We start from the raw sequence: 25996 nt of genomic DNA on the forward strand, positions 1-25996 counted from the left end.
TTGAATCGCCATCTAAAAGCAAGTGACTACTGTTCAGAATTGTGTTTATAGAGGAGGGTTTAGTGTTGTGGGGAGGGAGGGTAGCGTGACTTACTGGTACAGATTGGCAGCTAACAGCCATATGAAGAACTTTTTTTGTAATGGAGCAGCATATTTTCATGCTCAGATGTCCCAGGTGGGAAATATGCTGTTATGCATGCTACACCTAGTGAGAAAGAGGTGCATTTTCGTGGCATTGTGGGTCCGAACTGGCAGTTCAAGCCATGATTATGGTCAGTATTATGGCCTGCTTGTAGACAGCTGCTAACAGTTCTGGGGGAAGGTGTCAGGGCCAAACGAGGGATTGGTGCCAAAGACCTCACAGGAGCAAAGTGCTTGTCATGGGAGTGAAACAAGGTGAATGCTATAATTTAAACTTTGCCACAGGGCAATACTTCATTTGCATTTTCTGAGAATGAATAGAAACATGCCTTTAAGAAGGATTGTTCTGCTGTGCACCAATAAGATTTGATAGTTTTCTTGTAAATTCCTGGTGGTTTTCCGTACTCAGAAGATCCCTGTCCTGTCTACAAAGAACTCTTCTTATTCCCTTCGTCTGTGCTTCAGCTTGATGTAAAACCTGATTCATTTATGCATCACCTATCACCTACGATTCAATCTGCAGACACATTAGGCTCCAGCCTGACTTCCCCTTCCCAAGGTACGGGAAGGTTGCGAGGTCATCAGGGTGCAATTTGTCCAGAAGCATCGTTTGACTACAAAGACTCTCCTTTACAGGACCACATAGACACAGATCTCATTGCCAACTGTGTTCTTTACAATGTAGTTGGTAAGGAAGAAGTTTTCTCTATCAGTGGTTTAGGCACAAGAACAGATTGCTTTCAAAACATATAGCAGGCTAATGTCTCCACGCTGTCTGCTTGTGCTAATTCTCTTAATGCTGCTATATCCAGCACCTCACATTTATCTGCCTGTATGCCATCATTTCTTCGCTGCAAAGACAACTCACTCTTTCTTTCTCTCTCCGTAGTTCTGGAGAGCTGCATCCTGTTTAAAAAGCTAAAACAAACAAATATTTATCTTCTCTGAGCCCAACACATGCACTGAATAACATTCCAGTCTCTGCAGAGCTGATTTCTGTGGACTTGCTGTCAGAATACAGCACGGCTAAACCCGAGTAAGGGTCAGCACCAAGGCTTTTGAGGAGAAAAAGAGAGGGGAGAGCAAATTGATAGTCAGTGCTAGAAAAAGTGCTGAAATGACCCTAAAGCCTTTCTGCTTAATGTCCCTTTCATGTGGAATCTACCTTTCTTGCTCTTTAAAAAGTTCAGTATCTTACTGACTTGTCGTCTAACCTTTGCAGAATTGAATGCCTCCTGCATAAACTGGACAGCTACGGCTGACTTTGCTGTCAGTAGCCCTCTGCCCTTCTGGGGCTACATGCTCTGCTTGGGTAAATATGCTCTGCTGTGAATTATGAAGGCATGTGAAGATGTCTACTAAATGCAAGATTGATTTTATTAAATGGAAAGGATCAAAGTGATTTAAAAAAAAGAAAGAAAAAAAAGCCTTTCCAAAAACAGACTGAGGGAACACAAGTACACAAATAGAACAAGCAGGACAATTGAGTTTTAACAAAGGGCAGGACAGAGAAAAAGAACATGGAAGCAAATGAAAATACATTTATGAAACTCTGTTTCTGACTATAGTATGTTGTTTGACCCTGTAGTAATGCAGCCCTAAAGAACTTATTAATTAACTCCTTGTAAGATGAGCCCACTTTCAAATTACCTCTCAACTATTTTTTGAAGTGGCAGCTTAATTAACAGCTGAACTTATGATACATTTTTCAAGGACAGTGTTACCTCATTAAAGAGTCATCAAAAGTCCACTAACCAACTAATGATTTACATTTCACAGCTAGAAGGTTTAATAAAACTGTAATGATTCAAGAATACCTGGAAGTCAAAAATAATTGGGAGTAGGAAAGAGGTAGCTAGGGAGAAAGATTGACTACACGACACATGGGCTCATTGTGACTCTGTGCTGAAGCTGCAGGTAAACCAGTAAATCAGTATCCACCTCAGAGGGCCAAATGCCACTTGCTGTTTGGTGGCCAACCTTAAAAGGAACAAGTTTGGAGAACCCCAGTGCGATACAGCAGTTGAGACAACATGCTATACCTTGAATTTGGTTCTCTGTTTGAAATGATGAGGATTTAGCTCTCACGTTTTGCACAGGGTCAAATAATTATATAAGCCAGTGGAAATAAGGGGGTGGCAGATTGTTTATATAATGTTCTTACTTCTGTTCACACCAGATAGTTTCCAACATCTATAAAGCATTCGCTGTCTAAACCTGCCTCAGCCTTAACTAAACCCTCTATGCTGCAATTGATCACCCAAGGGCAGGCTGCTTATGAGGAGAGTCCTGCTAAAGCCACGAGGACTCCAAGCAGGCACAGCAGTCCATTTAAAGAGAGGTCTGAAATGTGCTGTAATAAACTGCAGTCATAATTAGAACCCACTGGGAAAACCTGACAAAAAACAGATATTTTTTCTTTCCTTTTTCTCTTCTACTGTTCTACTTCTGTTCTACTCTGAAGTGACCTAATGGAGATGTTACATTTCCTGGGAACATCCTTTGTTTAAAACATCAGTGCTAAATCACAGGCAGGAGCTGTGCTGTGTGGGAACAGGGCAGACAATATTCAGTAACATCACTGCCAAACCAAAATTACTTTTGCTTCTAATTATCTTTAAAAAAATCCAAAAACAATTAATGATGTTGCAATTTTTTTTATCATTTTCTTTAGCCACAAGCTCTATGCTAAAGCAGAAGTGAGTCAGCTGCACAGCTTCTTAACTTTGAAAGTCCACAAAATTGGTGAAATTAAACTAGAACTTGTGGAATACTGACTAACATAGAAAATAGAAGAGAAAGACACAGAGAATAGGTAGAAAGAGAAAATAAAGCAACTCTGGAGAACTTCAGAGATGAAACACTTGTTATTATTAGATACACTTCAGCTGTTCATATATAGAAGGAAAGAGGGTCACTGTAATTACTTTCAAATCTCATAGAAATTGTCAGAAAAACTTGACACGTTTTCTGTCATCTTGTAGTTTTAAGGTCAGGAAACATCCCGTCAGCTATTTAGATTCAGAAATTTTATTTTCAAGATTATTAGATGCAGAAGTTAGAAGTTTTTTTTAGGCCTTTCCAGTGGTGGCCATTATCTAGGAGACATAAATGTAACCATTATTTTATTGCTACGAAGCGTGTCAATCCTTTGTATGCTGTAGGATTTTATCAGCTGATTTTTATCAGCTGAAGTTTCGTCCCTTGAATATCTGAAGAGAAATATACCTTTAAATTTTCCTTCCTGATTTAACATAAATATGCATTCAGAACCCTCTGCTAAGCGTTACTTTAAAAGCTGATTACCTTCTAACCCTCTCTCCTCTTAACCCTTCGTAGCCAGTGTAGTCATGCTGGGCAGATAAGGAGTCTGCTCTGGTTCCACAATCACTCACTGCCTCAACAGGCCAAACTCAGGATCAGGCTCTTCTCTTACACAATTCCACTTGAAAGACCAAAGATCACCAAATAAGGCAATTATTTGCTTAATAATTTGTTTAATTGTCTTTATGAGGACATATTTCCCAATATTTTATTTTTGCTCAAAAGGGTCAGCTGATCAGCGTAAGATTTAGGGGTCGTGTATGCAACTGTCCTGATGGCATTCTCAGCCTTTTATAAGACAGAAATGACAAAATATCAAAGTTAAGCAACATGAATGCTAGTTTCTAAATGCTCATGTTTGTAAAACTCAAAACTCAGGAAGTGGGTGGACAAGATACTGCTGACATTGGTCACAGAATGCTGTGTCATGATGAACAGAAATGGTCCTTTACTTGACATCTAGATAATATTTTCAACAGTTTATATCAACGTCTGTTTTATGTCAGCTGACATCTGTCAATTATTACACCTTTCTTAGTGTAATGGTCAAATAACTAATAAAATGCTGTGGTGATAAGATTGAAGGCCAAGCAGTTTGAAGAAGGAGTATTTAAACTGTACATCATTCCACTTTGACACACCAGACAAGTAAATCTTTGAAAAAGGTGCAGAAACGATGCCTTTTGAAGATGATACATTTCTTCTGGAGGCAAAGCGTGTGTGGAAACAGCAAACTGTTTGTAGCCTTACAGTACAATTGATTGCCAGCATACACTATTATTTTTAATTTGCATCATTTCAGTGGCCTAATTTATATCCTGCCTCATACACCACTGCAAAACAGAGAGGATGTCAGGATGTGATACACAGGTGGGAATGAGTACGCAGGGAGTTAATTTTTATTTATTTCTAAAGTAAAAATAAAGAAAGGGAGAGAGAATCCCATACTTTAGGTTGTTCCTTAATTGGTATAAAAGAGGCTGGGGAGCATCAAGCATCATTTAAATTGTTAATAATTGAAGTAACTTAAAATATGCTTATACATCTCAGAATAGAATTGTACTTTCAGTCAAGTTGAGAAATGTTCAAGTAAAAGTGAAATATGCCAAAGATATTCAAATAGTCCACAGAAAGTGAAATATGGATGAGAGAAAAGGCTGAAGAGGATAATGAGCAAGTTTGAAGTGAAACATTTTTTGGTTCAGGATTTCATCAAAAGCTACAGTATATTTGCCTACTCACACTTAAAACAGAACTATGTGCTACTAGATCTTGTGCAGAAAACCATACAATAAAGGATTTTCAGCAAGGCTTCCTTTCAGAAGATCTGGGTAGAACATTGTGCGTGCACCTAATCCATCTGTCCTATTCATTTGGCCAAATGGCAGAAATGTATTATAACATACCGTTTTTGAAAGGTTAATTTTTCTCTGTTGAAATAGAAGATAGACCTCTAGCAGGAGGCGAGATGCTAATCCAGATTGGTAAGGATGGAGTTCTCAGATCCTCTCAGCAAAACTCTGCTGTGTTTTTGCTGAGTAAGCAGGGTGAGGTTTGCTCACATACATGGTGAGACGGTTTCAGTGCTACTGAAGACTCCAGTGATACTCAGGAGAGCTTTCCAGGCACTGTTGTGTACTCCCAATGTCCAAACATGTAATCTCTCTTCCCGCGATGCACATGCTCAGGCCTGCAGGCCCTTCGGTGCCTCCTGAGCCCCTCTCTGAGCCTTGTCCCCCAGCCTATCTGTCAACAAGTTGTTCCACCCTCTTTCTCCGCCTGGCGTTTACTCAATCCTGACAGACACATCTTGTTCCCACCACTTGTCATTAGCAATCTCCTTTCCCAGTCCACTCAGCAAATCAGTTTCTTCCACCCCCTTTCCTTCTCAGTCACCTTTTTTTCCCTTTCTCCACTCATTTTCTAGTTTCTTGCTTGACATCCCCTGTCCGGGGCCCCTGAGCCTCCCCTGCCTTTTCCCCTCTCTCAGTTCCTTTGCTAGCATCCCTGGGGCCCTTCCCCAAACTGCATATCCTTATCTGCTCACCTCCTGCCCTCTGCATTTCAATCAACTTTCTCCCGCCTGCTGACACCAGTCACAGGTGGACAGGGAATGCCCCAAGGTTCCTGTGCAAACTGCAGTGTTCTTTTCAAAACTGAGCAAAAATATGGACAGGGTTAACTAAGACGATAAAAGATTCCTTCTTGACAAAAAGTCCATCATGTCTTTGACAGAATTCATGCTCTCATTGCAGAGTGTGGAAGTACTATCAAATGAAATCCCGCATAATTTTTTTCAGATGTTAGATGTAATTCCATTGCTGTGGTTCTCAAAGGTGGCTACTGTTCAGGCTAAGAAGTTTCAAAAAATTCAGCCTGAGGCAGACATCCAGTGTGGAAAATTTCTGTCCAAGTATGAGAGACTTATAAGCAACTGGAAACAGGTTCTTATAATGAGAAGTGTCAGACAACATCAGTATTGGAAAGTGCTACCAGGTTGGCCATAATACAAGCTTTGTTAAAGACGTCACCCAGGCTAACGATTGGTATATCAAGTTATAGCCTAATGCCTTTTGCAACTGCTGAGTTATAAAACCTTTAATGCTCTTTCTGGTTACAAGGGTAAACCTGACAGCAACTGGGAAAGACCCACAAAGCTGGAGAACGAGTAGAAAACCTGAGGTTTTCTGCTGTGGTTAATTTACAAGACAGGGAACTGAGAGATCTGAATAATATTCTTGGCAATGCCACAGGCTGCCTGCATGACTTAGGCTTAGCTGGAGGTTAACCTCTTGGTGCCTCAGTTTCCTCGCACAATTGTTGAGACTGTTCTTTTTTCGTTCCCTGAGGAGGACTGGAATACTGAGCTGACTTTCTTCAGTTTAATGATGTGATATCCGAATGCTTTACAATCATTCAGCAGATGGGAAAAATCAAACTTCCCAGTCTTGAAGCTATCATTTGCATAATGGGAAAAAAGCAAGGAGAAATTTACTGGAATAATCCGGAAGCTGAAGTTTTGTTGGGCTCTGTCCCCAAAAGCACATAGTCACCGTGTGTCAGCACTGAAATGTCATGTAAACAGTGCTTTGTAACTCTTGTAAATGGTTTCCTGACTTTGTTAAAGGAAGTGGGCTGTCTGCTTAAAGCTCTTGTCTGGGTCATGGTGACTAAACCGTACGGCAGTATGCCTTTCTAAAAGCTTGGTTTTGTTTTAAATCAGAAACATTCCCATAAACTTAAACAAATAACAGGAGTATAGGAGCACAATATATGTCCTTTGATCCATGGAAGTGTAGAGATGTGCCTCCTGCAGTCACAGCCCAGTTCACCTGTATGCTAATTCACTAATGCTGACAGGAGGTAGGGGCCTACTTCTGTTGTATAATGCTGTAAACATTAGTCATAAATGCTTGTATTAAGTGCTGGGAGATTAACTGCTGGGAATTGTGAGAATTTGCATCACATTAAGCTGTAAGAATCCTGGCTTCAAATTCTAGAGATCCCCTGGGTCAAATTCTTGTTGCCAATTGCAGTCCCCTGACGATCTCAGTCCAGTTCAGGACTCATTAGCTAATTACTAAAAGGAAAACAAAAAACTGTGTTAAGGAATCTATTCACATTAGCTACCAGACATATATATTCTGCAGCCACTCCTGAGACATATAGATGCCCGTACAACTGTTCCCCATGCCATGCAGCATTTGCATAAACTTAATTGAACATGTTCACACAGAATGCAATTATTTTGATATACAAAGTTACTCTACATGTGATTAAAAAATAACTATGTGTCCTGGGAACAGTTAGCAAAACTGCCAGAATACAGACAAAATCAGTCTAATTAAAATGCAAAAATTGGCATTTATCTTTCCTGTTATCCCTGTGGGGGCCATTACACACAATAATGAAAAGATGTCCCTGGAAATAGCATTGTTTTTTAATGAGGCTTTTACCTATTGAGTCATAATCTCTGTTTTATTAATTGGAAGCAAGAATGGCTTCCTAAACTCTAGAACTGCTGAGAATAAGTAACTTCTAAAGCAGAATATTTGCAGTCTGTACTCAGACTTGGGCAGTTCAGCAAATGCCAGGCTATAGCTCTGTTAAAGATGTGGGTTCACTTTATAAGCCAAGCATGTGAGGATCCAGAAAGAACATTTGCTTATCACAGTGTAAGCTCCTGAGCAGTCCCATGACACATTCCATATCCCTCTAATTGTTTACAACCCTCTAGCTAACAAAAAAACCTGGAAGACACCCATAGTGATTACTTCTGATTACTCTTTGTCCTCGTGGATGCTACTGTGCTTTCCCTTTTACTCAGGCACTTGTCTTCATTCAAAGTGTGAAGACCCAGGCACTAACCACTGTCACTAAGCTCCAGCTCTGACTTGCTTGCCCTATCCAGTTCTCAGTGGTACTTAGAAAACGCCAGGGTGAAATGACTGAACTCTTGTGTTTTAGTAAAAACCTGGCTTTTCCCATCATAAGTGTAATTACTCATATCCTCCTGAGCTTTTGACCAGCAAACCTCTCTTGGTTAAAGCAATTTGGCAAATGTGATCCATTATCACAGCTACTGCTGCTTCTACAAGTATTCGGGGCTTTACTATGTGTTTGACGTGGGAACTGCTTTATTCCACAACAGAGCGAAACATCTATTTCTGCAAACTGTCATTCAAGGAGCTGCTTAAAACTTGACATTTCTCAGATTATTTTGATGATTAAATGCTAAATCATTGCCAACAGAGAGGTGAATGGTTCAGTCTGTCAGTCTGAAGTCTCATAACATGCCGAAAATATGGGGTTCAGGAGGCCAAGGGGGAGCTAACAAAACATTGTTAAAGTTTCAAAATTAAGTAATCTAAAGTAAGGAAATTCCAAGATGAATTGCCCCCTAGCAGCTCCAAGCCTCCCTTCCCTTTCTAAATTCAATTTATCTTTTCCCATCCCTAAACTCCGGGACTTTTCATCTCTGCATTTTATGCTGGTGGCTTTCTCTCAAGTAATGCCTGAATATCAGAAGAGAGCAGGAAAGAAAGAAGCTGATTGTTTTAGGGTCAAAATTTAAACTCTAAGGACTTTCTCAAGTCCATAAAGGAACAACCCATGGTGACATTAAGCTGAAAGCTATGTCTTTCTTGATCACATCTGTATGCTATAGCTTTTTTAGAGCCTGGCCATTTTGGGACACTTTTTCATTGCCACCTCTGTTATTTACAAAGGCGCTACCTCAAAACCTAGAGACACTAGAGCATCTCAAAAAAATGCTTGCCAAAGAGTTTTAAATGGATGAACTCATTTATCTTTCACTAGCCTTTTTCTTGGAAATTTCTGGGCTGTTTGGCTAAAATGTTCCATGTAGCAAAATCCAGCCTGACTCAGATAGCACGGAAACTATCATCACTACTGAGTGAAGTTTAGCAAACCTGTAAATAACAGTGTTCAGGTCTCAGTATTAGTCAGTGTTAGTTATAGGTGGGGCTATCAAACCATTCTACATGATAAATTGCCACAACTTTCATTTTACAGCTTGAGAGGCTCTGATCTTTGTGGGAGGCAGGTTGGCAGAGATCTTTATGGATGAATGCAGCACATAGAGCCTCCTCAAGATCATGGAGGTGGTGGATCTGGGATGGCATTCAGGAAGATTGGCCTCAAATCTCCCCTGAACCACAGGCTGTCCTTGATTTTGTTTGGCTCAGTATGCTCACTCTATTATTCTTTACTGTTGTCTGTCTTTAACTTTAACTGTCTTTAACTTCTCTTCCCCTTCTACTCTTTCTGTGGCTTCTTTTCCCACAATATTTCAGCCTTTACCCTTACACATTCCCTGAACATCCAACTCCCTGAGAGTTTGACACAGTTTGGCTGCCTTAAAGGAAAGGAATGGTTTCCATTCCGGGAGGCAATGGACCGGGCATATATTCCCTCCCCACAGTTACCCTCTTCACCTCAAACTTCTTGACTTCTGATTGGCCCCAGAGGAAAAAAGGATAGAGGCTAGGTTGCTTTCTTACAAGGCTGTGGGAGGATGAACTGAAAGTCTGGGCTAGTGTCTGCAGGACTTGTTTATATGTCACATTCCACGTGGTATAGGAAAGAAACCTTATATATGACTATAACCTCTGGTTAGTGACATTTGGCAGTTAAAAGATTTGATTGCCCCATAGTTATATTTCCTCAAGAAACTTTTAATTATGAATATCTTCATTTTTCCACCAGTTTTCCCAGGAAGGAGTTCACCATGCCCACATCAATCAGATCTGAATTATTGAAGCCCTTCCGCAAATGTGCTTTTCTTGGTTAGATTGAATGCGTCTAGGTTGAACACGAGGTTTTCCAAAGTGACTTCATTTCCTAAGTAGGAAACATGTAAGGGTGTCTGACGTGTGTCTCGGATCCCAGCCAAGGAAGTGACGCTGGGCAGGAGCTGTCTGTGGGCAGCCTGGCAGCAGGGCCAGGCAGGCTGGGATGGCCGGGGCTGCAGCAGGATGGGGTCTGACACACAGCTCTGTCCCTGCAAAGGGATTGATTTCTGTCATTCATTTCTCTTCGGGTAAGACCTTCCAAGGGCTTGGACACCTTAAGAAAATTAAAATTGCAAGCAGCAAAGTTAGTCAGTCACCCCACTGTGTCCAGCATTGCTGTAGCTGAGATGGAGCCAACAAAGTCCCCATAAACAAATTTGCAGGTAGAGTCAGATTGTCACTGCAGTGCCCTCTTGGGCAAGGACAATACATACGCAACTGAAAAGCAGCAATAGAGCTTCTTTTGGCAGGGTCCCAGGGTTAATCCATGCTTCCAAGGCCAGTTTGCCAGTTCTTGATGCCTGCGTATCGTTGGTGTAAGCAATAGTTGGAAGTTTACTGCATTGTGAGACTGTTTTTCTTTTTATTTCTGTCGTGGTAGAGTCTTCTTCAGGAAGAGTTTGTGAGAGCACTTGCTGGGTGTGATGACAGATGACAGTTTCCGAAAGCTTTCGTCTGAGAGGGTTGTGCCTTGTCACCTTTATCTGATGGAAATACACCTAAGTTTTGCAGACCAGGCAGAGATAGCTGACCTCTCCAAGACACTGCCTGTTATTTCTGCCTTAGAGAAGTTTGGGCAGCAAAGCAGGGCAGGGATTCCCTCTTGCTCTACCCAGGCAGGGCCCAGCAGGATGGAGATCCAGGCTTCCCAGAGCTTTCATCAAACCAGAACATGCAGCCAGATTGCCAAACCCAGACTTTCAAAAGTTGAAACATCACAGGATTTGCTTAAAACCAAAAGATATGTTTCTCAGATGTTTCCTGTGGGGACTGAATTTTTATTCCGATTTCAAGTGGAAACCATATACATTCTAAAAGAGAAAAGAAAAAAACATCAGTGCTAGATTCCAAGAATGGCAGATAAATGGTAGAATTATAAAAATTCTGGAAATAATTTATTTTAATTTCAAAGCCCTCTTAGATATAAAAGCAACATTTTTTTGATAGAGTGACTCTGACTCATTCTAACACATTTTGTCTTCATTCATGCACGCTTTGGACTCAGCCTAAAAGAATCGGATTGCAAAGCCTTATGTGTTTGTGTGTGTTCTTTTTTTTTTTTTTTACCTTCACAGCTTTTTTTGGGAAATACCTCAATGAATACAATGGCAGCTACATCCCTCCTGGGTGGAGAGAGTGGGTTGGATTAGTGAAGAACTCTCGCTTCTATAATTACACGATTTCTCGCAATGGTAACAAAGAGAAGCATGGATTTGATTATGCAAAGGTATTTTCCAGACCTATAAATGTCACGTCATTGATCCATATAAAAATTGTCTTTCAGATAATTAATTAACCTGATAATTAATTAATTAAACGTCTGCAACCAAGAAATTGAGATGTCATTTTTCTCTCCAGGGCATTTTTATTAATTTCTGTGTGAGGATTTTAACTACAGGATGGGAGACAATTTCCAAGGGCTTTTCAGTGCAGTTGATTCCTTCCTCCCTCTCTCTCTGCTAGAAACCGCTGATTCTCTGGTAGAAGCAGATAGTAAAGAAAGAACTTTTTTGAAAATAACTTCGTGCTTTGCATGACTGAACTTTAAAGTTAACTGTGCATTGTCAGCTATTACCCACATCAGAAATCTTAGTTAATGCTGTTTCCCATTATACAGTGTAAAAAAGATACGTTGTGTGTCTGTGGTGTCCGACTCCGGATACGACTAGGAGAATAGATAAGCGCAAGAGCACAGCCGTTGGAAAACTTGGGAGCTTGTTTGTGCTCTTGACAAAGTTTGGAAAGCATGCCAAGGTGACCTGCCTGCTGCCATGAAGTGTCTCAAAAAGGCTGAGGACTGCAGGGCGCAGACTTTCCAGCCTGCAGAAAGCAATTGGAATTTCCTCAGACTGTAGGCTCACGGAAGATGATACAGATGTTGCAGCTGTGGTTTCTGACCCATGTAATGAGATTTTATTGGAAGCTTGCGATGCCTGTTTCTGATTTCCCCACCCGTAGAAATTACATGATACTGATTACATATTTATATAGAGTTAAAAGAAAAAAAAAAGGAAGAGTATTGGTTAGTTAGGCATTCCTTACACACCCTGTGTATGTAGCTAGAATAAACAGGGAAATAGGAGGGGAGAGGATGCTTTGGGAGAGAAGTCATACAGACATTTCATTCCAGCAGGCCACAAAACCAAAAATTATCAGAACCCCAGAGCCCTGCTATCATTACCTATTTTGCAAAGCAAAACCAAAACCGGTCGCTGGCTGCCACTTCCATGCCCTTGCAGGGACAGTAACAGCCAGGGCCAGCGCCTTTGCTCCAAGTGTGCCCCAGGAGAGGATCAGGGGGCAGGGAGCAGGCGAGCAGGGAGGTCACAGCTGGCTGCCTTGTCCGAGCACCGACATGCGACACAGACCTTGTCCCTCGGGCTCTGCTTTTGCAGCTGTTTGGGGCCGTGAATCCACAACATATGATTAGTCATGCCTGGAAGTGCTTGAAATTACAAACATTGTCTCAGCACTTTCTCAATGAAGCTCACACTAGACCTCCAGGCCAACAATGAATGCTTCAAGGTGGCAGGTGGTTTAATTTAAGTTTTCATCTTTTTTTCTTACTTCCATTTCCTCCCTTCCCCTCGTATGCTTCCATTTGCCACCTTGGCTGTGGGTTAAGCCAGTTTATTAGCAAGTCACAACCTTAATCTCAGCAGCTGTGCTGCTTAAGTTATACAATTAAAAAAGCAGAGCCTGCAGGAATTCAACTGCTCCCTGCATTTGTGTTTGCACTTTCTCTGATAAAGGTTTTTGTAATATGTTGCTTATTGTAGCTTGTCCCGGTTTGTACATACACAAAAGTGTACTCTAAACAAGGAACATGCAAGAAATTTAGGTGTGAATAGAAAAATAGAAAGGGTGAATGATTTCATGCAGTTGGGAGCTACTACTTAGTGAAACTATTTTGTTTATCAAAGTCAAGAAACATACTTTTGTCTGTATAGTCTGTCATTTTAAAGGTGGCTTAGCATTATATTACAAAATCTGTTTGTCGTATTGAATGCATTCTATTGTATCTGATTTGCAAAATACAGTCTCATTTTACGTGGTATTGCCTACTTAAGAAAGTAATTACTGCTCAGTCTCCCTTATGCTCTTAGAGTCACACATCTCTGTGACGGGATGTTTTTGCTTCCTGATCTGCCCTTTAATGAGGACTTGAAAATAAAATAATAACATGACAGTATGGGATCTAATTGATTATTCACTTTGTAACTTTTGCTTTACATTAATCATGTGTTACAGGACTACTTCACAGACCTAATCACTAATGAGAGCATTAATTACTTCAGAATGTCCAAGAGGATATATCCTCATAGGCCCATAATGATGGTCATCAGCCACGCTGCGCCTCATGGCCCCGAGGATTCGGCCCCGCAGTTCTCAGAGCTGTACCCCAACGCTTCGCAGCATATGTAAGTGACAGTCACAGGCTGCCTGCCTGGGTATGGAGACATTGCATGAACAGAGAATGAAAGTATAGGAAACCTGCAGTAAGCAGCAGATGTTTGCTTGTTGCTTTGGCCATGTCTGCGCCTTCTGGGAAGGAGACTGACAGCTCTGACCATTATTAAAACAGAGAGAAGCTCTTTTCCTCCTGGGAAGTTGTGAGAGATTAAAAGGTCAGTATTTGGCTTTGTAAGGGCAGCTTCTTACAATACCCTGAAAATATGTAGACACAGGTCAGGATCTGCTGGAAAGATATTACTTCCTTAGCATTCCTCTAAGATATGTGCTTCCTGGGCTCAAACTTGCTGAATGCACTGAGAGTAAAAACACGCTTTTGTAGTTTTCAAGTGCACCAGATTTGTTTATAGACTAGCTACTGGCAGGTTCCCAAAACAGCCTATCAGACTGGATTTTTAAATAACATGTTTAATCTTCCTTGGTGATTATACTATAAGAATAATAATAGTAAAAAGCCTTCTTTGCTTTGTTTCCAGAACTAAGGTCAACTCCAGGTAAAAAGCTGAGGCTAATGTTCAATTCCACAACTTGCTTTATATTGTCAGTATTCCGGGTCCTTTTTCTCACAGTGAGGTGTTGGAGAACCTTTTTTGTCTACTGTGAGCATGTGGACTGCCCTTATTATTCATGATTAAACACAGTGTTTGTGCTCTTTCAACACAGAAACCAAAGAAAATAAATATTTTAGCCAGACAATGCATTGATCTAACCTCTGAAAATGAAGAGGAATCAGCTTTATCTCATGGTGGCAAAGCCTGTTAGTTCATACGTTGTATTTTGAATGCTGAAGTGGCTCACATGCAAGGATGTTGTTTGCTGTTACATTAACTGGTTTAAAATTGCAAGGAGTAGGAGTTACTGCATAAGCTGCGTTCATAAACTGGTCACTGTTGAGGTCAAAAAGACAATTTGGGGGATTTTTTGGCCTCTTAGCTGTACGCTGCTGTCTAGAGATGCCACTTTCCCTGATCTTACTTTCTTAGCTCTACTTTCCTGATCCTATGTTCTCAGTATTACCACGTTCCTGAGAGTAGATTCTGCAGGTAGTGCAAAGCAGCCAGTCATGTTTTGGAGTTACTTTGATAATCGGTGTAATTCATATCTGTGTATAGAAGTGATAAGATTGACACTTTCGTTTGTAAATATTTGCTTGAAAGGGCAGCTGGTTCTTTAGTAATCAATCCATAAAATTATTATCAATCTGTAATGTTCTAAAGATAAAGCAGGACTTAAAAACATGAAAACTCGTATTGGGTTGTATGAAAGAACTTTTTCTGTATCCCGTATTAAGTGCTCCAGCCGAAGGCAGCAGGGAATGCTTAGGAAAAAAAAGAAAAATGAGATTCTTTCTTCCTATTTTTGCAGCTTCTGAAAACCATCCATGAGGTGAAGCATCCAGATCACTGCTTCCCATCCTCTTTGTACCAGTCTGATCTCTGTTTGATCTATGGTGGCAGCTCCACCATCGTCTGGTGGCCAGTTCTGCGGTTCCACCCCATGCTGCAGGGACAAAGCAGTGCCTTTTCAGCTCTTTCAAACCTGGGGCTTGTTCATGCCTCTATGTGTTCCCTACATCCTATGAGGCATAATGAATATTCACTATCTCAAATTTAAAAGAGCCCTCCCATGTCTTCTTTCAGTCACCTCTTTTCATAGCAAGAGAGTTATAATCTATTTGTTCTTGTTCTGTTCAACAGATTGTTGGCCATTTCATGGCACAGATTGCTGCCCTCAGGCAAGCCATCCTCTTTGCTGGGAGACAATCCATCATAAAGAAGAGTTGGATTCAAACTGTTTCCACTTAGCAGTGGGGACCAGGGCTGGAAGAAAAGCACATCATTGTATCTCACCCTACATCTCCTGAGGTCATGCAGCTCATTTTAGACTCTGTGGTAGCTGTCTTCCGATAAAAGAGTGCTTGTATAAACTTGCATCAGTTTATCATGCTCTTGGAACTCTCTGTTGCTCGGTGTTTTCAGCCTGCTTTTTTATAGCTTCTCCCAGTTTCCAAAAGTTTAGCGACCACTTCCACTTCATTAGAAGTCACACATCACCTCAAAAGATGAACTAAAGGTCCTAGCTGTGTTTTCTCAGACTTAGTCTCAACCGAGTACCTGTTTAAATTGCTTTTTATTTGCGTGGACTCCTGGAGGCTAGATATGTTGTTCTGCTGGGCTATTTGTGAAACAGCCCAAAATATGAGAATCAGCTGTGCTTCTTGTTATCTTCTGTTGTTGCTGGTTTCTTGGCAGCCTTCTTGCAAAGAATTTCTTTTCTAGCAACCTCAAGAGAGACTTGCTGGGTTGCTTTTTGTTTCTTATTGCACTGACTGGCAGCGTGTTAGAATTCAGTCTGCAGCACAAAAAAGGAGACAAATCAAAGGTAAAAGGTTAATTTGGGTGGCTAAAGATACCAAATAATTGGTTTTTTTCTGCCAAAAACATTAGCAATATACTCTGAAAGATATAAGGAGTTCACACAGACGTACTCAGTGCTCCCTATGAAAACAACAGGAGAACAATAAAATCCTTCCTGCCAAGGTTTGTGTAATTTGAACGTTTAACCCTTAGGTTTTCTTCCTTGGTGGTCAAGAACCATTTGCATCTCTTTTTTTTTTTTTTTTTTTTTTTTTTCCTGACCTTGGGTGACAGCCATCTGACCTTGGATTTTGTTTTTAAAAATGTAGTTGCTATATCGTGTTACTGTAACGCCTACCTCCAACAAAGAAGGGAAACCAGGTCAAAAGCTGCTTGCTGGCTTTACAAACTGAGATGGAAGGTTATACTTACAAACCAAGAATTAAGATAGCCTGACAACCACATGTGAGAGGAAGTTTTTCTTAAAAGAACAGTAACTGAAGTAGGCCCTTATATTATTTGACATTTCTTTGCTCGTGAAGGGCCTATCATTTGATTGAACTATTGCCTTTATAAATTAAAACCAAACCAAACAAACAAAAGAAAAAAGTTTGGTTAGAAAATGTTTTCCATTTGCACATATGCAGAGGGGAGTGGCTATGGCAGGAAATATTCCAGTTTAGGGAGAGTTTTGCCCTTAATGCTGGCGTCTGTTGGTCTCTTTTGTCCATACAACAGCACTGAGAAAAGAAAATCAAGTATGTGCAGCAAAGAATAATGCTATGAACAAAAATAATATGTATGAAAAAAAAATCAAAGCCAAAAGGAAAGGCTTATATACCATCATTACCTTATAGTCCTATCTCCTGCAGTATAAGAGCTGCTTACTAGAGTGGCATACAAAGCCTTACAAGAACAAAAAAAGTAATGATGTGTGCACTGTTTAAACATTAATTTTAAGTGTTCCCTGTTAATTCTCATTGGCTCCACTTTAAGATGAAACATACACTTTATTATACTGAAAGCAACAGGAACTCTCTATTGCTTTTAAGCATCTCTCGTCACCCCAAATATCCTGGCTGTACTCATCTCCCATTTCTGACAGTTAAAAATGTTTCTAAAAGTTTGGCTGCTGGCTGCTGTCTACCATAATGAGTACATTTTCTGAAGAGAAACCATATTAACACATATACTCTAACTATGCGCAGAAATGATTGAGGTGGAAACAACTGGTACTGGAGAAGGTGTGTAAGATGAAAGCAGTGTGTAGATTTTTTCTGTGGTAATGAACATCATCTGTTGTGTAGCAAAGTTGCTAGACCTTGGAAATACTGTTATTAGATATGATGCTATGGCACAGGAGTTGGCTCTCCAGGTGTCTCTGGCTGCTATTAAAGGGCATTCTTGTTTCATCACACAAGTGAGCGGGAAAGCTCTGGCTCAAAGGATGCTCTAATGAAAGCCTGAATTTCTCTGTTATGCTCAGGGCCTGTGGCACTTTAACTTCCCTTTATCTTCCAGGGTGCACCAGTCTTAGGGGAACTGTGAAGCCAACCTAAGCCATTTATAAGCTGAGAAGTAAACAAACATTAGAAGCAGAAGTCTGCAGGAGACAGATTTACTGAAGAATGTAAAAAATGGAAATCTGAAGCACTGCTTGCGAGCTGGCAGAAGGACTGACAATCATAATTTTATGATTACCTGGAAGTAATCCTATTGGCAGGCTAAAGGTCTTAGGAAAAGCAGCTTGAGATGCTATCTGGGATGAGACTAGAAAGCTTCCCAAGACAATGTGAGAAAAGGCAAATGGACAGGCTTTCACTGTTCAAATATATGTAGTATGAAAGGTGCTGAACACACAAGCCTAGTCATAACAGTACATTTGCAGCAGTGAAGTATAAACAGCAATGCTGCTGAACTTCTTGATCCCCAAAACAATCTTAATTGTGAATTTGGAGTATAAAATGGGCACACATTCAGATTGCCCTCCTGCTGCCAGGGATGAATCTCAAACATCTGCTAGCTATGACATTTTTTCTTGTGATATGGACACCCACCAGAGTGGCCTCATACATTTGCAGCAGTAATAAATTTTGACTTGTCAGTGTCTATTGTCAGTGATAGCCTTCAGCCTGCTTGGACTGCTGACTTATAGATAAGCAATGAGAATCATCTCAAACATCACTGGAAGTGTGACTTTAAACATGACTAGAATCATAGAATCATGGAACGGCCTGGGTTGAAAAGGACCACAATGATCATCTTGTTTCAACCTGCTAGTTTCACCTACCACTAGACCAGGCTGCCCAGAGCCACATCCAGCCTGGCCTTGAATGCCTGCAGGGATGGGGCATCCACAACCTCCTTGGGCAATTTGTTTCAGTGCGTCACCACCCTCTGTGTGAAAAACTTTCTCCTAATATCTAACCTAAACCTCCCCTGTCTCAGTTTAAAACCATTCCCCCTTGTCCTATCAGAAGAAAAATTGTGATTTAGAGATGCAGAAAGATTCTAAATGCACAATTAACAGTATCTCTAAGTGATGCTTCCTAAAATAAAAAGGTGTTATGTTGAATGAGTAACATCTTTTTCTACTTTATTCTGAAATTCAGCAGTATGTTACACTTTAGGGATGAAACTTTCTCAATTCCCATCCCCATGTATAGAAATATTCTTGGTTTTAAAAGATTCCCCTTTTAAAATGCACTCAGAATGGGGAAATTCAGCTCCATGTTAATATCAACTATGCCACTGTTTGTAGTTTGTGGTCTAATTTTGACAGAACCTAGACTTCCTGCTTTCCAAGAACAATGTCTAAACCTGTTCTTCAGGTTTAGGCTTCTTCAGGAAGTCTGCGTTCACTGCAAATAAAATATTTGCTTCCTTTGATTGCTTACTGTTTTTTTCTGAAGGAGCAGGACCGTTTATGCAATGTTTGTAAGTTACATTTTAAAGAGTAATGTAGGTGCTAATTTTGTACAGAAGCTACTCATTTTTTGCCATCAGTTTTACCATAGGTATTATTTTAAAATGGTGTTTACTTCTATTTTTATTAAATGCAAAATGGTCCTGAGGCATATAAGTACTGTACTATTTTCTCTAACTGGAGGGCTCCCAATCCAAACAGAAAATTAGCCAGGCACTTTTGGGATACAGACCCCTGAGAACTCTACGGAAGTATTCACAAGCAGCATTTTTGGGCAGTATTTTTGTGGACATAATTTTCTTTTGTTGAATAAAAACAAGAGGGATTTAGGAGGTTGTAAATAGAAGCAAACACCGATTTTTAGTATGAGTGATTTTGAACGAATGTTTCCAGATATTTTTGTTTCTTCCCATATTAATCCACCTGTAGTAGAAGTATATATATAAACATGACTTAAAAAAAAAAAAAAAAATCTTAATTTGTAGTTCCACTCAATTCTGGGAGGTACTAAAACGTGCTGTACTGAACTGTGTTTCTTTTCCACGTAGACACCACAACTGTATAAACAGCATTAGCCAAGCTGAATCTTCCATTCTTTTCTAAACATGTAAAACAGCTTTTTGGTACTAACAATTTTCAGAAGGCCTTTCTTGCATTTGTGTTGTTGAATATCACACAAAAGGCCATTCATTTACTAGCAGAAGTTAGCGTGATTCATTTCTGAATGATTTGCTGTGCTAGGATCCCATTTTAATATGTCCTCATATGCAAGCATCCACTACTTTATTTCTTGCATAACCTGAAGTTATTGAGGTACTCTTGAAATGACTAAGACACTTTTTCTATTTTGAATTTCAAATTTAAATATACAAGCGTAGTAAATGGGCTGTCAATAAGAGTAATTCAGAGGTGTGAAAGAAAATTCTGATTGTTCATGAAACTGAATGTTTTTCAGACTTCTGGGATTCAGACCATAAAAGTGAATGTCAATGTAATTATTTTTCTCTCAACATAACTTCAGATATCTACTTGAACTGATGCTTATAGATAAATAAATGGTAGATTTCATAATGCATCTTTCTTCAAATAAAGAAGTGCACTAGTGCTTAAATATTCATTCCTTCCATCACCTGCAGAACATGGTGTTATCACCCTTTGCATCCTACTGCAGTCTAACAGGTAGTAGATAGAGGCTGAATGCAGTTACCATGATGTTAATAAAACAATATACATCCATGCAGAAATATGAAGTGCTTACAGAACTCAAATGACAGAAGTCATCCCTTTTCTGAAGAGATGGTAAACTAATGCTAGAGAAGGCTAATACTAGTTTACGATTTTGCTTTTTTGCAGATGTATACATCAAATGGGATGATTTCTCTGTTTATTTATTCACATAAGTAAATGATCATGAGGTCTCAGGGTGAATTATTTTTCTCATTCTGAGAAAGTCCTTATGAGAAGGAACCTGACTGGTTTCAATATTTGTTTCTGTTAAGCTTTGGGGATTTTTTTGTTGGTTACATTAGCAGTTTAAATTTGAAATCTTACGAATCTGACATCTTCCACTGTTCTGCACACTGCCAGAACAGATCTGTCATGGAGAGCCAAAAAGTCTGTGTGTAGTAAGTTGTGTGGTATGGGTGAACATAAGTGAGCTGTCTAGATTAGCCCAGGCTACTATAGCCCATGTGAGGGACAAATACTGTACCTTTTTAATTCAGTAATCTGCTTATTCAATCTTTACCCTTTCTATGGATTTAATGTTCATGTAGTGTATTGTAGGTCATTTTGAACTGACTTACATGAAGGGGTGCACTTTTTCAAGTTATATATTTTTGTTGACATGTAAAATAAACTCTCATGCATTTCTTGAGCACACAATCAAAAGTTAAAGAAGTGCTTTTCTATTTGCTGATCTGCTGTCAAGAGTGACCTTGAAATCAGACACTGCACCAAAGCAGTGTAGCACCAAAGGCTGACAGACAGATGAGTGGCAGCTCCTTGACAGACTTGGAGGCCATGGAGAAGCTGAAAATAACGAAGGTACCTAGCACAGTCTTCTGGCCATGGATCAACAAATGGGCTCAAGATAAGATAGCCTCCATGACCAACAAAAGGCTGTAGAAGACATGGCAGATGCTTTCAACCAGATTTTCCCAGTAATGAAGAGTCTCAAATAAATGTAGATGAATGTGCTACTTTACAGCAGTACTTATCAGTACAGAGCAAAGCCTTTCCCAAAAATGGAAGAGTAGAAAGTTTCCCATGATCACTTTCAAAGGCTTCTAACAGCCGAACTTTTAGCTGATATCACCAGCTGCTTCAGGAAAAAAATGTTATGATAAACAGTTATCACTGACACAGAAGGGGTCTGTCTGTTTGGAAAAGTTCTCAGACAAGCAGTGTTCTCACCAGAATTCATTTCTGTTTGTTTTAGGGGAAAAAAAAAAAAAAAAAGGTAGACAAATCAGAGGGTGTCAGATCTGACACCTGTCAAGAAGTGCCGTTCAGATGGACTTTTGTATGGTACAAAATCCAAGGATGTATAAGGAACGCAGACTGGTTATGGGGCTTCTGAATTCCTTTCTGCATCTTCCCTATTACACTTTCCCCTCCATTTAGGACCTCTGTCTCACCTCTCCCCATTGGTTCCCAGCGTTAAATAATATGCAGAATGCCCTGTTGCAAGAATTGTTTGGGAGGAAAATTGCGTTCGCTTTCTGCCTACTGCATTTCTCACCCAGAAAATTCAGAATGCATTTAGAAAGTGTCTGTGAAAGGTTTTAACTGCCCTGCTAAACCCCTGAGTGCTGCTTTTAAAGACTATCCATTAAGTGGAGTAGGCTTCTGACAGTGGGCTGGGAACATGAGACTTGAGCCTGCTTCAGCAGCTGGCTCTCCTTCCTGGCACAGCAGAAGGCTGAGCGCGGCTCACAGCCACCTCATCCTTCCTCAGCAGGAGCACTCAGGACAGGAGTCTGCTGAGGAAAAAAGAGAGAAAGAAAAGAAAAAAAGCTTCATTTTGCTGGAAAATGCTGATTAATCAGGACTGAGCACTTTAATGGGAAAATATCTCATTTGACAAACTTCCAAAGAAACAGAGAAAACTGCACTGGAAACGCTCTTACTTTCTGTCTTCTTAATACCTGATAGGTGAACAGAGCTCCTAAGACTTGTTTCTTCAAGGTTTAAGGCTCCCTCTGCTACTGTTAGGGGCTAGCTGACAACCTAGAGGGCTGTACCCTTGGGCTCAAGTTCATTAATTTTGCAGTAGTATAAACATTCCTTTTAAAAATGAGATTTCAATGAGAAATGCCAAGATTTTGACTTTCAACCTTGAGTTATAAGAATTTCCAGAAGAAAAGGAGTTCCAGTTTACAACTGTGTTTGTTCAGTTCTCCCTACTTCCTAGTCTCAAGGAAGTTTTCACAAATCCTGTGATACCATCGCCTCATTCCTGTTCTCACTTGATGCTGGTGGCTAAGTAGGTCAGTCAAAATCAGCTGGTCGTGCTAGAGACGTATGTATTACTCAGATGCCGCCTAAATTCTCAAAGTGGTCTCCATTTAAAGCATGGAGTCCATTTTTTACTGTGCTTGATTATCAGTGCGTTATGCTGTGCAGTCAATTTTTGTGCTCAGAGTACCTGGTTGTATGTTAAATATACTATAGCAAAAACAGTAAGATTATAGAATCATAGAATTGTTAAGGATGGAAAAGACCTCTAAGATCAAGTCCAATCATCAACCTATCACTACCATGCCCACTAAACCACTGGTGTCCAACTCCCTATGTTTATGGTTTAGTTGCTCTTTTTTTTTTTTTAATGTTTTAATTGTATATACATATATATATATATATAAATAAGTTTTACTTACATATATCGAAAGATAATTGCATCCACCATTCCATGTCTGTGTACAACACAAAAAAAAGTGAAAGGTAATGAAGGCGTGGTGGAAGGCTTTGGTTGTCAGTATACAATCTTCTGATATTGGTCAATGCTACCTCAGCAAGCTGCACATAAATATTTCTCTAGGAAAAAAAAATGGCTTTATGTAATGCACATCGTAAAATTATCACAATGCAAAGACTTACTAACAACGCTTCTACTATAAAGTGAAATTAGAACCATAGGAATCAATTTAAGCTAATAATAAAACAGCATTTTTTCATTTGCAATTTACATTTATTTTTCAAAGGTAATGCTACAATTTACGCATTAAATACTGCAGCATATTAGAAATGCAGAAAAACTAAAACTGAGAAACTTCATCAAAAAAAGCGAAGTCTAGATTCTGCAAATGGTAGAGGAGGAAAACAGTCATATGTAGGTCAAAAATTTACAGGATACAGATTTTGTTTAGTTTCAGTTCACCTTTTAGTTGTCTTGTATACTAAAAATGAAAAGAGGATTGATGGAAAACTTCTGTACCATTTACATTTGTATAGCAATTTTTTTCACATGGTTTTTGATGTACCTTTTCTTCAGAGGTGGTATTTATAGGAAGATATTCCTGACTCTTATTTGCTCTTTAACAATCCAAACGTTTGTGGTTAGAACACCCCTCTTAAACCTTCCGTTTAATGTTGGTGCAAACTCTTAAAGCAGTATTATTTGATTGAGTAGAACTCTGTGCCATACTCCTCCTCAGCACTAGTACTGGCAGCAGTATTAGTTCATCATTTTGGCGTGGGTGGAATTTGCACACCTGCCATATCAAGGGGCATCACTGAGATGTGTCTCAGGTGAAAACCAAGAGCGAGTGATAGAGGCTTAACGTGGATCTGAAGTCAAAAGAACCAGCTGCAACTCTGCCTTGTCTCAGAGCTGACCTTGCACACAGGCAGCCAGCTCTGTGAGGTTATGCTTAGGGTCCTTTCCATGCCTGTATATGCCTTTGGTGATGGGAGGGGAAAAAATTAATGGTTTCACAGCATCTTAAGAACTGATAACTCTGGTGTTGCTGTTCTTATCACTAGCTACTGAAATTCTTTATCTCACAGGAAACTGTAATTCTTGTGAGTTTCTTTTAACTTATATGAAGGTAGTTTTCTCATGGGAAGCATCAAGACAATTTACGTTTGTACTAAGCAGAAGTCATCTTGGATTTCTGACTCTTCATTTTTCTGCTCATATTTATGGGATGCATCATTCAGACAAATATTACAGGTTCTTTTGACAAATATGTCTTTCTGTATCCCAGATAATAACGTGGATCTGCTAGCATTCTTACAGCCTGAAAAAAATCTCAGAAGACAAGTAAAGGACTGGAAGCCACTGAAGTGATGTTTGACATTTTCCATCAGGAATACTAGCTACCACATATAATATGTGATTTAACCATTTGTTGACTGTTGCTGTATTAAACAAGTTCCTACTTTCCTGATGGCTATGATACTGCACAAGTGCTCAGATCCTTTCTCTTTCTCCCAGCACCCCCAGCTATAACTACGCACCAAACATGGATAAGCACTGGATCATGCAGTACACGGGGCCCATGCTGCCTATCCACATGGAGTTCACAAACGTCTTGCAACGCAAGAGACTTCAGACCCTGATGTCAGTTGATGACTCTATGGAAAGAGTGAGTTCAAAAAACTGCTGTGAATACTGTAAAATCATAGAATGGCTTAGGTTAGAAAGAACCTAAAGACCAGCTAGCTTCAACACCTCTGCCATGAGCAGGAACATCTTCTACTAAGCCATACTGCCCAAAACTCCATCCAGCCTGGCCTTGAACACTTCTAGGGACGCAGCATCCACAGCTTCCCTGAGCAACCTGTTCCATTGCCTCACTATCTTCATAGTAAAGAATGTTCTCCTATCTAATCTAAATCTACACTCTTTCAATTTAGAACTATTATCTCCTATCCTATCACTACATGCCCTGTAAAAAGAAATTCCTCTCCGGCTTTCTTCTTAGGCCCTATTTCATCATTCTTACTAGTCAGTAAGAAAATTAATTCTTTCCTTACCTTCACCAATCACAGCCAGGGGAAAGTTCCTGAGATGCAAAGAATTGCACTACATATTCCCAGACCATATTAATTTTGGTTATATTCTTCTCAGTGTAGTGCCAAACTCCTTCCTTGCATCTTCTAATTGTTGAGTGAGTAAGCTGTTGCTATTTTTTTGTTTGTTTGTTTGTTTTATAATGGAAAAGTCAGTGAGCTAATATAAAGACTTGTATAAACAAAAGATGCATCTCCTTTGTATTCTCATGGATAGATACAGGTTAGCACATGATAACTTCACACAGTCCCTTCACAGTTAGTCCTTCATCTGAAATTTGGGAATTGGCAAATCACAGCAACTCAGGTGACAGTCTGCTCGTGTTTGCAAAAGTTACACAATGCAGTGTACTGCTAATTATAGGTAATGTGATACATGAACTGTTAGGTGTAGTTTGCATGACTTTTTGTTCAAAATTCAAGCACCATGACCAAAGTTCTTCCCCTAGAGAGATTTCTTCAAACTTTAATAAAAATTTACAGCCTTTTCCCCAGCCCACAACTGTAAGGAATGGGAAAGCTGTAGACTAACACAGTAAATCAAATCTGAACAACATTTACCCTAAAGCTGTAGCTGAGCTTTTTTCCCAAGCTGTGTTTCAGTATACATTCACTTCGGACACACTAATGCAACTACATTAGTGGTACCATATTTTGGTTTTATAATTGTCTGGGTTTCCTCTCTTTCCTCAGAGTAAACTCCCCTCTGTGAAATGTGAGGCTGAACTTCTAAGGTGAATGTTTTCATCAGCACAGTAGAGACAAGATGTAAAAATGCCCATTCCAAAAATGTCAGTTTCAGTAATTTCATTGATGCCATGCTTGATTCTTTGATTCTAAAATAGTAAAATAATTGTTTTACATGATTATGCAGAAATCACGTTTTGCCATGTTTAAAGTTTTCCCTGTGCTCTATTTCAGTTATACCAAATGCTTGCAGAAATGGGAGAGCTGGAGAATACTTACATTATTTACACTGCTGACCATGGTTACCATATCGGGCAGTTTGGACTGGTCAAGGGGAAGTCAATGCCATATGACTTTGATATTCGAGTTCCTTTCTTTATTCGTGGGCCAAGTGTAGAGCCAGGATCAGTGTATGTTCTCTTATGTCTTTCGTAAATCTGTTACCTAATATAAGTTTTTCTAAGTACTTGTAATATTATCACTCTGTCTAGCTTCATTTCATAATGAATGCCCTGTGACTGCAGAATAATGACTCC

The 25996-nt window shown here is 39.8% G+C and overlaps 1 protein-coding gene across 4 annotated transcripts in view; it reads left to right on the forward strand.

The window, feature by feature from the left end:
* The window catches only part of SULF1 (sulfatase 1), a 106278-nt gene that overhangs the window by 45595 nt on the left and 34687 nt on the right, over positions 1–25996 (forward strand). For all 4 annotated transcript variants that reach the window (XM_052704894.1, XM_052704895.1, XM_052704897.1 and 1 more), the window contains 4 exons: positions 11075–11226; positions 13251–13420; positions 24196–24346; positions 25695–25870. In XM_052704894.1, the coding sequence (XP_052560854.1) occupies positions 11075–11226; positions 13251–13420; positions 24196–24346; positions 25695–25870 (649 nt within the window). The remainder of the gene's footprint in view (positions 1–11074; positions 11227–13250; positions 13421–24195; positions 24347–25694; positions 25871–25996) is intronic.

The sequence above is a fragment of the Tympanuchus pallidicinctus genome, unplaced genomic scaffold (genome assembly GCF_026119805.1).
Source record: "Tympanuchus pallidicinctus isolate F22 unplaced genomic scaffold, pur_lepc_1.0 scaffold5, whole genome shotgun sequence".
Lineage (NCBI taxonomy): Eukaryota > Metazoa > Chordata > Aves > Galliformes > Phasianidae > Tympanuchus > Tympanuchus pallidicinctus.